At 48.3% G+C, this 13,472-nt stretch overlaps 1 protein-coding gene across 2 annotated transcripts in view; it reads right to left on the bottom strand.

Moving 5' to 3' along the window:
• SNTB2 (syntrophin beta 2) overlaps positions 1-10,580 on the bottom strand; it is a 34,517-nt gene extending 23,937 nt beyond the window's left edge. Inside the window, exons 1-2 of one of the 2 annotated variants that reach the window (XM_083626308.1) lie at positions 10,366-10,578; positions 9,867-10,276 (exon numbers count right to left, since the gene is read on the bottom strand). In XM_083626308.1, coding sequence (XP_083482434.1) covers positions 9,867-10,236 — 370 coding nt within the window. In that variant the 5' untranslated portion in view covers positions 10,237-10,276; positions 10,366-10,578. Of the gene's footprint in view, positions 1-9,866 lie in introns of both variants that reach the window. The other variant, XM_083626307.1, reaches the window with a different exon arrangement.
• Between the last annotated feature and the right edge of the window lie 2,892 nt (positions 10,581-13,472).

Here is a 13,472-nt window from a genome sequence, read left to right as displayed (position 1 = left end):
GCATCTGACTGGTCAGTGAGGATGCCAGACTAGATGGGCTCTTTTGGCCCAATTCAGCAGGACTATTGTTATGTTTTTAGCTACAGTACTGCTAAAGGTTGGAGAGGGAAGGTGGTACTTAACTCCTACAAAACTAGCAAAAATGTATAGGACAAGTTCAAATATCTGCTGGAAATGTAAAGAAAAAGAAGGTACGTTTTATCACATGTGGTGGATTTGTAAGGTGCTAAAAGCTTTCTGGGAGATGACATATAACGAAATGGAAAAAAATGTTTAAAATAACTTTTGTTTAAAAAAACGAGAAGCTTTCTTATTAGGAATTACAGGTACTGACATCCCAAAGGAGCAGAAAAGACTTTTTAGGTATGGAACAGCCGCCCGGATGTTACTAGCCCAGAGATGGAAAGAAGACAAGGTCCTGCCAGAGAGGAATGGCAAACCAAGCTGATGGACTATGCTGAAATGACAAAACTAACCGGAAAACTCAGAAACCAAGAGGACAAAAACTTTATAAAAGAATGAGGAAAATCTACAAGTTATATAGGAGAACACTGTAAGCAGATGGAAACATTGACAGGATTTTGATTTCACTTGTAGTGTAATAATTACCATGGATAATATGGATTGATAATAGAATTTGGAAGAATATGCAGTTTCAAATGTTTAATATAGGACCTCATGGAAGGGGTGGGGGGAGGTCTCGAGATTTGGAGTAATCTCTGTTTATGGATATATATTTGGGGTTTTTTTATATATAACTTTCTATTTGTAAAATCAAATAAAAATGATTTCCAAAAAAAGGAAAAAAGCAGAGCTTTGAACTGTACACTATATGTGGTTTTATATACATATATAAAGTTGGAGGGGAAATAATATCCAATGCCGCTCACTGTCAATGCTCCTTGTGAAAAGACTCTTCTTATGTTCTTATGCAGCATATATATTTAGTGGATTTGTGGGTGCTGATGATACCATTCATCCTCCCTTGAAACCTCTGTACGGAAATACCTTAAGGCCATGGAAAATGCCAGGAAGTACTGAGATGAGATCTGTAGTACTTCTGGCAGACTCTGATCTAACTGTGCCTGCCTAACACCTTCATCTTAATACAGTGTCCAACTAGAGGCTTTGGGTTTCCATGCCAGATGCAGCCTTTGCCTCCACCCTCACCCACCCAGCCCATCAGCTGCCTTCCTGTTTTTCTTGCTCACTCCTTTGCTGCATTTTAGTCGGTCCAAATAAAGGGCCAACTGATTCCACCGTGACTTTTTGATTTGTTTTGCAGAAATGTTCACTGCATGGTGCTGCCGTCACAGCAATACTTATTCTCTAATTACTTCTTCTCTAGTTGCAAGCAGAATCTGAACTATCCAGTAGTGAGATGCTTCACAACCCTTGCAGAATTCCTTCTCAGGTCAGGAGGCAATCTTCCAAAGTAGTGTTCCCTAACCTGGTGCGCCCTTGAAATGTTTGGACTACAACTTCCATTAGCTGCAGCCAGGGCAGCAAAGGGTACTACAGAAAGTCAATTAAACAGACTGTATACTGAAGTGCAGGAGGATTTAGTAACCTCCACAATCCACACAACAAGTGCCAGGTCCAGCCCTTTCCAGGGATGTTAGTCATCCCAATGCCTTTGGTTTGTGCTGCTAGGCCAAGCTAGGCGTTTTATAAAAATGTTCATATACAATTGCTATAAAGGGCCAAACCAGCTGGTCCAAATGACAGTCCTGTTAAACAAGACGTCAAAGAGGTGACCATTTAATGAACATACACATCTGTCTCTATTTTGGAAATGCAGCTTGCAAGATCTCAAAGGAAGACAACCTGTGTTCCAGCAGAGAGGAGGTGCCTTCCCTCTCTTCCTGCCTCCAGTGAGCCTCTGAAAAGCCCAGATGTTTCAGGTCTCTCAATTCTAAACAGCCACAGTGCCAAGTCCAAAGACATTTTTAGCCCTAAAAGGCAAGAAAGCAGAGGAAACATTAAAGACACAGTCTCCTGAGTAGTCCTGGTTTCGGCAGAGTGTGGAGGAACTCTCCTCCTGCAACACTCTTCACCAGCAAATTCAGAACAAGCAGATTTTATGCCAGAAATACAGCTGAATCCACAACAGCCAGCTGCCTGCTCTGGAGTGCTTGCTCTTGAGTCAAACAGCAGACAAGCCCACAGTCCAACTGCAGCATCCAATATACTCTTTACGGAAAGTTATGAAACTAATTTCAGCCTGGGAACACCCATCAGCTCACAATAAATTAAGACAGAGGGGGGGAAAGCAAACAGCAGGCAGCAAAAGACAACACAACTGTTTATGTCCGGTTAGTGGTAATTCAAAGGAGCCATAAATGTCTCATTCACTCCAAACTCTCTTCCAGCAAAGCTCATGAAAGCCCCATTAAACAGCAGCTAAGTATGCCACGCTCTTTCCAAGCCCGCCTGGGCACAATAGACAATGTGCGCAACTAACGGAAAACAGGCCGCGGCCACATTCGGAGACTGTGAAGCAGAATCATTGGCTTTGTTTCGAGGTGGAGGGTTTTGGCTCCAGCACAGACTTTCCCACCGTCTTTGCAAGAGGGAGGTGGAGTGTTTGCCCAGCTGCCTCCCCTTCTCCCTGGCTCTTGCTCCCAACCTTTTGGGTGATGCCAGCTTGCTTATGAGGACCACGCAGCCCCCACTGAGGGGCCCATTCAGCGCCTTCATAATGCAAGGAGAATGTCAGTTGCTTTAAGGAGGGCACGGGACACACTTGGAACCAAGCCCCTTCTCCTCTTGCAGAAGCACAAAGGCTTCCTCTTCTAGGAGCCCAAACAGGAGTGCTGCAGGGAAACCTCGCATCAAATCCTCCAGACTTTTAACCATGGAGTGTTAATGCTTTAATGGAGCTGCAAGGGTTCCAATGATAATTGAGAATTGTCCCAACCTTCTGCCTGTCCCATGTTGTTTTCTGAGATCAATATAGCACCCCTCTCCCATCTCCATAACCAACCATGCACCACTGGGGGTGTGGCGGTGGGATGTACCTATATCAGAGCACCGCAGCAATAAAACTGCTAGCACATTTGCAAAGCTAAGCAGGGTCTGTCTGGTATGGTTTTCATGTCTGAATTTCATCCCAGCAGACCTCAAAACAGCTTGTGGGGGGAAAGAAAGGTCCACACCCGGTGGATTTAAACTAATAATTTTTAAAACTAAGACCCAAAACACCAGGAGATTCTCCCCTTCTACCTTACATCTGTTTGGGCCCCCGGACTCTACATGACAACTTTCTGCAAAGTCTCAAGTCCTATCTATTGCTCTCAGCAGCCTCCCAGCTAGAAGACTATGTGTGTGAAGAGGATACCCAAGCATCGTATAGTTATGGACCACCATTTCTACACCCACACCCACCTTAATCAAGTTTTGGAAACCAGCTCTGCAGCCAAGCTGTAGCCACATCCCCATATCTCTCCCCAGTGTGATACTAGGAGAGCTCAAGGTGGGCAAAGATGTTAGAAGGAAGCTTGACAGGAAGAACACTGTGCCCACTCAGCGCCTGGCATTTGGCTGCTCTGCTAAATCACGCAGCTCGTGCCCAAGGGTGTATTAAAGGGTAATCCTCATGCAGCTGCTGGCTTGCCCTTCCTATCTATCTTGGCATTTAATGTCCCACGGGGCAGGCAGCGAGATATACATTCGACAGAGGCAAGCCAATGACAGAAGTCAGTATGTCAAAAAGGAAGAGTCAATGGGGGGAAAGGAAGCCTGATCTGGTTAACCTGAGCTTCACCAATCCCCAGCACACAGTTCTCTTTGGTCAAACAGCTTAGCAGCCAGGGCAAGGCTGGAGAGAGCCACAGCAGGGAGACCGAGTGTTTAATATTAGCCTCCTGGAGGCAGAGGGCTTATCCCAGGATTACACTCATCCCCCTCCACCTTTAATCTGCTCCTCTCCTTTTCTGAGGATGGGTGGCTGAATGCAAACTAGGGAACCTGGATGGGGGAGAGGGAAGAGGGAAGTCCATTTCCTCTGTGCACAATTTAAACTGAGTAGAAAGCAGTGCTGCCTCAGCAGTTAAAATGAGCTACACAGCTGGCTACCAGATGTGGACCAACTAGCACACTGGTCCAGAAGTTGCTTTCTAACAAGGTCACAAAGTTAAATGTTCCCCTCTACACCAAAGCTGAAATGCTCCATGCCAGAGCAAAGACTCCAGAGGCAGGCGACTGATAGTTTCAGGAAATGGTTGCAGGAACAGCTGACCAACTTTTCAAGCAGCAGCAAAAAATAGCCTGAGAATGACATCCCATTGCGAAGTGCAATAGCTGAAGAGTGTTATTCCACCCACCCAGAGGGTGGGGGTGGGAAGGAACCTTGGGAATGAAAAGTGCAACCTGATTATTCCATGCCAGAAGGCAAAATATGTAAATATCACAAGAGATTAAGAGCTGGGAGCTTAAAGTAGCCTCCAGAGAGTGGCTGTATTTAGGGTCAAGAGGCAAGGAGGGTTTGGAAAAATAACAAGACAAATACTCAAGCATGCTGGAGGGATGGCCAGAGGACACAGAGTTGGACTTCTGAAATCTAATTAACCCAGGATGTATTTGAGAAAGTTAGTGGACAGCAAGGCAGTGCTGAGGAAGATGGAAAAGGCCCTGGAGGAAATTCTGAACAGGATAAAGGAAGATCCAGGGTGCTGTTATTTGGTCTAACCAATGAAGCCTTAGTCCCAGCTAGTGCTCTGCCCAACCCAGCCCTTTGGTTCTATTTGCATAGGATGAAGACCAGATGCTTCTATGGAGCCAGTGGCGTAGCGTGGGTTGTCAGCACCCGGGGCAAGGCAAGTAATTTGCGCCCCCTAACCCGTGGATTTGCGCCCCCTAACCCATGGATTTGCCCTAACCCCAGATGTTGCGCCCGGTGCGGCCCGCCCCCCCTGCACCCCCCACGCTACGCCACTGTATGGAGCATAAAAGGGAGAAAGGAGCTGGAGGGGTTCTGGTGATAGCTTAGAACAGGGGTCAGCAACCTTTTTCAGTCATGGGCCGGTCCACCGTCCTTCAGACCATGTGGTGGGCCAGACTATATTTTGAAAAAAATATAAACAAATTCCTACGCCCCACAAATAACCCAGAGATGCATCTTTAAATAAAAGGACACATTCTACTCATGTAAAAACACGCTGATTCCCGGACCGTCCATGGGCCAGATTGAGAAGGCGATTGGGCTGCATCCGGCCCACGGGCCTTAGGTTGCCTACCCCGGCTTAGAAAAAGCCTCCATTGCTGATGCTGGATGCCAGACACTGGTCTGGGAGCCCTGGAGGTAATTTCTAAGTAGGGACAATAGCGAAGCCTCCCCAAACCTGGTGCCTTCCAAATAGACTACAACTCCCAGCAGCCCCAGCATCATACGGTTATGATGGCTGAGGCTAAAGGGAATTGTAGTCCCAAAAAACTGGAGGGCGCCAGGTTGGAGATAGCTGGATGAGCTTTAGCTGAGGAAACCACTTTTCTTTCCAAGTCAGTTCTGGGACAAGGACAGAAGCTGAGGGACTGTTTGTTCCAAGCTCCCCCACCCCAAAAAGATAACAGCCCATAACTAACCCTTTGCTCCCAGGAGAACGCTAAGCTCGACTCATATCCACTCATCAAGAGAGAAGGGAAAGCTGCATTTGACTCAGCAAAGGCCAAAGCAGCTGTTCAATCTGGCACCAGTAGGGCTAGGAGAGGAGAGCTGGGACACTGGTGAGTCAGGCTCCAACCTCACAGCACTTTTTGGCACAAGAAGACAAAGCCCCATCTCACAATCTCCTGCAGTCGCAGCTAGAGCATCCCTCCCACTTCAACCAGGCTTTATCCAACCATGTAAACACTGGTAGGCCAACCAACTTCCTTGTTGCAGGCACACCCTTCTTTTCCGAAATGGATTCTCAAATTTGGGATTGCCACAAGGTTAGAACTCTTGCCAGGTTTTTAGCTGTCCGGTCCCTCCTACATCCGGAGGTATTTTTAAATAGCTCTCAGGAGCTTCAAGTGTCACTTAAGGGTGACACAAAGTTCCTGGCCAAAGCAGTATCTATATGCTTCCTTTCTGGGAGGCAAAACCCGCTGAGAATCTCTGCCCCACAGGCTGAATGTGGCCCTCCATGTCTCTAGGTGGCCCTCAGGATTCTTCCTAGGTCATACCCCACACTAGCACTGCTCTGTGCCCTTAAGATCCTTTGCCTGGCTGGAATCTGGACCTCAGGCTCCAAAAACTAAGCACTATCACTGCTGGAAAGCAATGCAGATCCTTTTCATCTGGCTGGATGCTGGTAGAGCTTGTGGGTTACAACCAGAAAGTAATTATATGTTTGTGGCCTAGGCTATAGCTCAGGCATAGGCAAACTTGGCCATCCAGATGTTTTGGGACTACAACTCCCATCATCCCTAGCTAACAGGACCAGTGATGGGAACTGTAGTCTCAGACATCTGGAGGGCTGAGTTTGCCTATGCCTGCTGTAGCTGGTCCACTTCCCTTAGCCTATAGGAACTCTATCTCAGTCTCTTTCAGCCATTTGGCAGCATCAACATAGACAGATTTTGCATGCCATGATTTTGGATAAGGTTTAAGATTTTCCTTTCTTCCTCCAATTTAATTTTAGCCTAGATGTTGTCAATTCTAATGAGGCTAAATTTAAGCAACAAGGAAAAGTCTCTGCTCGGAGAAGCCTTCTGAACATTTCCTGCAAAATTCTGCTTTTGCATATTCTCGGGGAAAGGAAACACACAGCATGGGGTATCTCTGGAAGAAACACAGCTTGTTCCAAGCCTACACACCTTTCAGCTGTGAAAATGGAAATGGCAGAAAGACAGAAGTAGGAACACAGAAGCAGCTGAGGCCCAGGACCAGCACCATAAATGGATGGTGATGAGGCCCAGGCAGAGCTTTGAACTGGGACCAGAGCTCTAATCTCCTTACAGCCTCATCAGAAGCCATGTTTACTATGGAGCATTGGAGCTGTAAACCCGAATACAAACCTTGGTTTCAATTAGTGGTTTCTCTGGAGAGAGCTAAACCACAAGCCCAGGTTCAGATGACACTGAAGTCAAACTGTGGCTCATCTTAGCACAGCAGCAAAATGACCAGACAGAAGCAAAATGATCGTAGGCTCCTCTCTGAAAGCCCACGCTTTGTTCATTTGCACTAAGCCATGTTTGAGATAGTGTTATGTACAAACAGGATCAATGAGGTCCCTTCTATATACTTAAAGCAATATTATACCATTTTAAGCAGTCATAGCTTCCTCCAGAGAATCCTGGAAACTGTAGCTTGTTAAGAGCGTTGAGAGTTGGTAGGAGACCCCTATTCGCCTCACAGAGCTACGGTTGTCAAACGTTGCCTGAGAAGAGGGATTGTTAAACCACCCTGAGAACCACAAAAACAACAATATAGAACAAGTAGCAAAGCAAAATATCAAGAAATCAGAATTTTAGGCAACCCAGCAGCAATCAATTAAAACCATAAGCCTGGGAGAAAAACTGATGCGTTTTAATCTGGTGCTTAACAATAGATAGCATAGGAGCAGCTGGATGTATATGAGGAAGGAATTTCACATCTGCTGTGCCACAACGCAAAAGGCCCTGCTCCTCTAAAGGGACACATGTGGCCTGCTCACCTCCTTCACAAACCTGCAACGTAGGTTAGGCTGAGGTCACCCATGGAGATTCAGGCATGAGAGGGAATTTAAAACTGGCTTTGCTCAGCCCAGGATGGACACCCAATCCCAGTGACATTTGCTAACCAACCCACACTAGTATACGTACTGTATATTCTGACCTCCATTGTGTGGTCTGAGGTCCCAGCCACAGACCAAACGAAAGGCGCAGATGTACAGGGGCTGGATACAAGAAGTAAAACACACACCCTCCCCCACTGCTGAGAACCAAAGCTTGGGAGCAACACTCTCCTCCCACCAGTTTTTCCTTAACGAAGGGCACTTAAAAACACGACTGTTTACACTGGCACAGAAGGTGGCAGCAGCACTTCCCACTGACTGGCACAGTCAGTCATCTGCAAACCTTCTCCCCCTCCACTTCACATTTCCAAAATACACATTCCAAGTGACAGAATCACACCCCGGCATAAGCAGGGAGCCTGTGCTGTCATTTCTGCTTAACCACTAAGGCAGCATAATGATTAAAGACACTTTAAAAATATCCCCAAGTTTTTGTAACTATGCACTCAATCGACTTCCCCAAGAGCTTCCCCCCCCCGAAAGAACTTATCCTGAGGTTAAATTAACTGTACTATCGCATCAAAAAAGCACATAAATGACAGCCTGTCTACAGGTCCGACAAACCAGGCAGCTAAGATGATTATGCACAGGCATTCTCAACTGATGCTGCTTTCCAAGCAAGCCTCTTGCAGAATTTGGCTATACTGCTTGCCAGCTGGAAGTCCACCATCTCTTCCCTTCAAGTTTTAAAAGCCTAGTTGCCCTGCATTCCTATGAAATCCAACCATTACTGTGCACTCACATTTCCTTCACACTGTCTTCCCAGAGTTAGCACACAGGCAAATTAATGGAGCCACAACACTTGAAGAAATGACCAGTTGCCTGTTAAGTAAAAGTGACTTTTAAAATGTTGTTTTTAATTGCTGCTCTGCATTGAAAACTTTCATGTAACTATAGGCTGACTCTGGTAAACTAGCATAAAAATCCTTTTGACAAATCATGTTTATAGAAAACTTACACCGTTAAAGTTAAAATAATCCACTACAATTTCTTTTAAAAGTTAAATTAATTCACCATCACCATTTGCTAATTTGCTTTTGTAATTAAGTATCAGACTAGCTTTTGTTCTATTGCTTTTGTTCTATTAAAGTTATGCTTTAGAAATACTTGATGCATATTCGACATATGCCCAACCTTAATCATTATGAACTGTTAACTTCCATGACGCTGCTGCCTTCCATGCTTCAGTTTCCAGTGACTGACCTCTTGGGCCACACTAATCCAAAAGTTTTCCAATAGTGCGTCATGTGCTAGTGTCAAGGGCAAAAAAAGGAAAGTGGGGACAAGTAGACTAGGGTTTTGCTATTTTATTTTAGCTCCTAACCAAATAGACAACCCCCAGGACCACACACAGTGCTCCAGGCTTTGCAAAGCAGCTCCACCCTTACTGGTTATGACTCCTGCAGAACCAGACCTGCAAACTGTTTCCACGCCTAGGGACCAAGTCTGGGCTCATGAATATAAAAGCGAGTGTCAACGGATCAGTCCAAACAAGCCCATCCCACACTGAGAAAACACCTGCTTACACCAAGGGGCTTGCCAACGGAGAGAGTTGGATCATTTTGATGTCGGGACCAAGACAGATGAACCCAGGGACAATGTTCAGGGCAGGGAGTTGAGGCATGGAAAGAAACATTGCCTGGGCAAAGTTACCCGCGAAGGCCAGACTTGGAGAGTAGAGAACACCGTGGAGCTTGGGTGAGGGAAGAGTGAGCAGTGCAGGAAACGATTCTGGACAAGCTCCCAAGGAAGAATAGAAAAACTTTATTCCCAGGAAATCAGCTGTTCCCATCCACACCAAGTCTCAGACCCCCCCCCCTTTTAAAATGCTTGCACCCTGCCCCTTCAAGCAACTTAAAGAGTTCAGAATTGTGCCCATTTTGTGCTCCCAAGAACCCTGCGAGGTAGGCGCCAAATTTAAGCGAAAGCACAGGTACTTCCCCAAGCGAGCTTCGAGGGCTCACTAACCACCCGCCCCCCGCCTTGTTTATTTCGGGTCCCATCCCCGGCCTCGAGGAACAGGAAGCAGCGGGTGGCACCAAAAGCAGCGGCAGCGGCGCCACCCCCCGAGGGCGTGCAGAGCGCATCCCACCAGAATCCCTCGCCTACCTTCCAGGAGGACCTCCCTGCCGGCCCGCTTGAGCGCCTGCACGGCCTGATCGTGGGTGGCGTCGCGGAGGTCGGTGCCGTTGACGGAGAGAATGGCGTCTCCCAGGCGGAGGGCGCCGCAGCGCTCGGCGGCCAGCCCCGGGAAGATGCGCGAGATGAGGACGGGCATGCGGTTCTCGCGGCCGCCCTTGATGCTAATGCCCAGCCCGCCTGCCTCTGCCTTCACTACCCGCACCCGGCGCACCCCGCTCGGAGGGGAGCCCGGAGGCGACGAGGAGGAGCAGGACGCGCCACCGGGCAGCCCCGGCGGAGGGGAGAAGGGCCGGCCGGGAGGCGAGGAAGGCGGGTGGCCGGACGCCGAGGGGGGCATCTCCGGGCTGCCGCTGCCCGCTGCGCTCCGCCCGCCCGGGCTGCCCGCGGGGCTCCGCGCTCGGGATGCTGCCGCTGCTGCAGCCGCGACGGGGCTCCCCCACTCGGCGCCGTTGGGCAGCCCGTTGACGGGCTCCGGGTCGGAGCTGAGCACCAGCGCCTCCCCGCTCAGCTCGGCAAGCGCCCGCACCCAGCGCTCGCGCACCAGCACCTCCACCAGCCCCGCCTTGCAGGCGCGCGTCCACACTGCCATGGCCGGACCGGAGTCGCGCCGGACTCACGCCGGAGCAGCAGCGGCTGGAAGAGCCGCAACTCCAGCAGTGAGGAGGAGGAGGAGGAGAATGGGCCGCGCGCGCCCGCCGCCCGCCCCCTATAAGGAGGCGGATTGGGAACCCCGGGAGACCCCGCCTCTCCCCGCCCAAAGGGGCGAGGCCGGGCGGTGTGAGCGCGGCTGCGGCAAAGCGGATTTGGTGGAAGCGGGAGGCGGAGCTCCGCCCCCCCTCCACACACCATAGAGATAAATAAAAAGTTAGAGTGACGACACCCCTGGTCGGGATAGGGGAATATCGGGATTCGCATTTAGAGAAGAGACTTTTTTAAAGTTCAGTTAAAAATTAAGGACGAAATCCAGTAGCTCGACAAAACAGCAGCAGCAGCAAAACCATAATCTTTTAGTTTTAAAACATAAAAAGCCCTACCAGTGACATAGTCCTAAAGTAAGTCCAGCTCTTTATTAATAGTGGCACCATGTATTATGAACACCGCATTGTAGGTTGGCGGGTGCATGTATTGGACACGACAGCCCCGCAGTGTAGTCTAGAGAAAAGACTGCAGATTAGAGGTGAAGGCGAGTTGAGGTTGGTTCGAATTTTTGGCCAGAACTCTCCATTGCTGGGGGACTCCTTGATTTGCTGCTCCTGGGCTAAAGTCGTGGTTTTCTACATGGCTCTCACTTCAGGTGGGGGAGACAAACTTCCTAAAAGTTCCGGAAGCGAAGATCTGTGTTTCCTTCTACCTCGAAGTCTAAGCCGATTTTTCAGCCACGGAGAAATAGAGGGCGTGGCCCAGACCCAAACTCCAAGGAGAGTGACGTCGGGTGGCTGCGCCCGCCTGGCGCTTGGCGGAGGGGGGGGGAGTAGGGAGGATGTGGAGGAGTGAGTAGTTCGTCGACGATTGCTCTGGATTTAGTTACAGTACTCCGAATTAATACGAAGGTAATCCTGGCCATCCTGCGCAGGCGAGGAAAATATTTGTCTCACCCTCCATTCACTTTCCAATGCTCACTTTCAGGTGCAGTGAGTTTTTCCGATCCATTGTTATCCCGCGCGGAAAGCTGCGCCTCAGCGTCAGTGCATCAGCTTTGCATGCAGAAGGCTCCAGGTTCAGTCCCTGGAAACTCCTGTCCGGGCTGCAAAAGCCTTCTGCACAGGTACTAGTTTTCTGCACAGGTACTAGCCAACATAGTTGGGCATTCCAAATGCGTTTGAACTACAAATCCCATCAGTCCCAAACAAAAGTCAGCAATGATGGGAGCTGCAGTCCAGTTACGTGTGGTGGGCACCACTTTGGTTACTCCTGGACTGTAGATAATGCTGTGAGATCGTCTTACCCCATATATGCCCTCTAAATTGCTTTTACCTTCAAAACTGGCTCTGTTACCAGTGCCTCATAATATCTGTTCTGCATCTGTAATAAATCAGTCTTTAGCATGGCTGCACCTACACTTTGGAACTCCCTGCCTATTGACACCAGGCAGGCACCTTCACTATACTTTTTTGGGCCCCTGCTAAGAACATGTTTGTTTAGACAAGCCCACCCAGATGATGAGAAGCTGGTGTGTTTTTAGTTTATTGCTGGTTTTAATTTTTTTAATTTTTTAATTGCTTTTACTAATAATCTTACTGTTTTATTCTTTCTGTAAACCTCATTGAGGTTATCTACAATCAAGTGGTATATAAATTAAATGAAATAAAATAAATGCTTCACACTGCAGCTCATCATTTTAGGGGAGCAGTGAGTAAAAAAAGGAATAAAGATACAGTACTAAAAAGTTGAAGTTCTTTCGTTTTAAAAAATAATGAGACTAACAGGAGGACTCGAGAGCAATTTCATCAGAGAAGTTAAATTGCAAAAGAAAGAAAACCCTCAAAGAAAGGCTTCTGGCAACATTACCATGAAGAGGGAGCCAAAGGGTTAAGTCAGCAGCCTCTTTTCACTCAAGGGCAAAGGCAGCAGATCCCTCCAGCCACCCAGCTCCTAGCAAGGTGCCTGCCATGTCCTCTCACATGCCACTAACAGCACATCCATTTGCAGATGTGTAATTCAACTGTCAACTTTACATTGCTATAGCTGCATTTAAGAAGTGCTAGATCACCAAGTAGGCAGATTAAGCCATGTTTAGAGCACCAGCAAAGCAGGGGCAACCCCTCCAAAATGAGTTTGTTTTAATGACATTTGATATTTCAAAAAAGCATTGAAGTAGAAATCACGGGGGAAATCAGAACTTTGTTAGGCTTCCTTACCCTCCACTGCATGCTCCTCTCCCATTTTTCTGTTCTCTCTTTACTACTTATCTCCAGGGGTGAATGGGGTGTTAGGAGAGGGGTAATACCTCTGGTGGAGGACACGTCATGCTCCTTCTGGGGTAATTTGCCCACTTTTGGTCCCCACCTTGCACTCAGCTCTCACCTGTGGCTCCTAGAAGCTGTCAACATGTGACAGTGGCCACACCATGGGAAACAGCTTCAACTGGCCAGCTAAACCAGGTGAGGGTAGCCAATGGGCCTCAAACCCTCAGTGAATTAGGCTCTTCCCCTGTGTGCAAAAGTAGGCTCTGGTGGACTGAGCAGATGAGACCAATTGTAGACACAATGGTCAAGAAGGCAGTTTCTGCATGGGCTGTAAAGGGGAGGGGCAGATGGGGCTCATCAGCTTGGGAAGGTGGTCCATCAAGAGGGGAAATCCAGTGCTCAGTGCCCACCCACTGATCAAGGGTGCAAGCAACAGGACTGGCCACTAACTATGAAAAGAATGGCCTGGAATCACAAAGAGGCTGTCTGAATTAAACAACTGGATTGAGCCTGCTGTGGTGGGAGCTATTCCAGGTTAGAGACCACTACATTAAAAGCTCTGTGAGCCTGTGACCTGGTGTAGTGGTTAAGAGTGGTAGACTCGTAACCTGGGAAACCGGGTTCGCGTCTCCGCTCCTCCACACGCAGCTGCTGGGTGACCTTGGGC

This window comes from Podarcis filfolensis (assembly GCF_964270895.1).
Source record: "Podarcis filfolensis genome assembly, chromosome: 8".
NCBI lineage: Eukaryota > Metazoa > Chordata > Lepidosauria > Squamata > Lacertidae > Podarcis > Podarcis filfolensis.
Note: the sequence above shows the minus strand (reverse complement) of the source record. Positions and strands in the feature narration are given on the sequence as shown.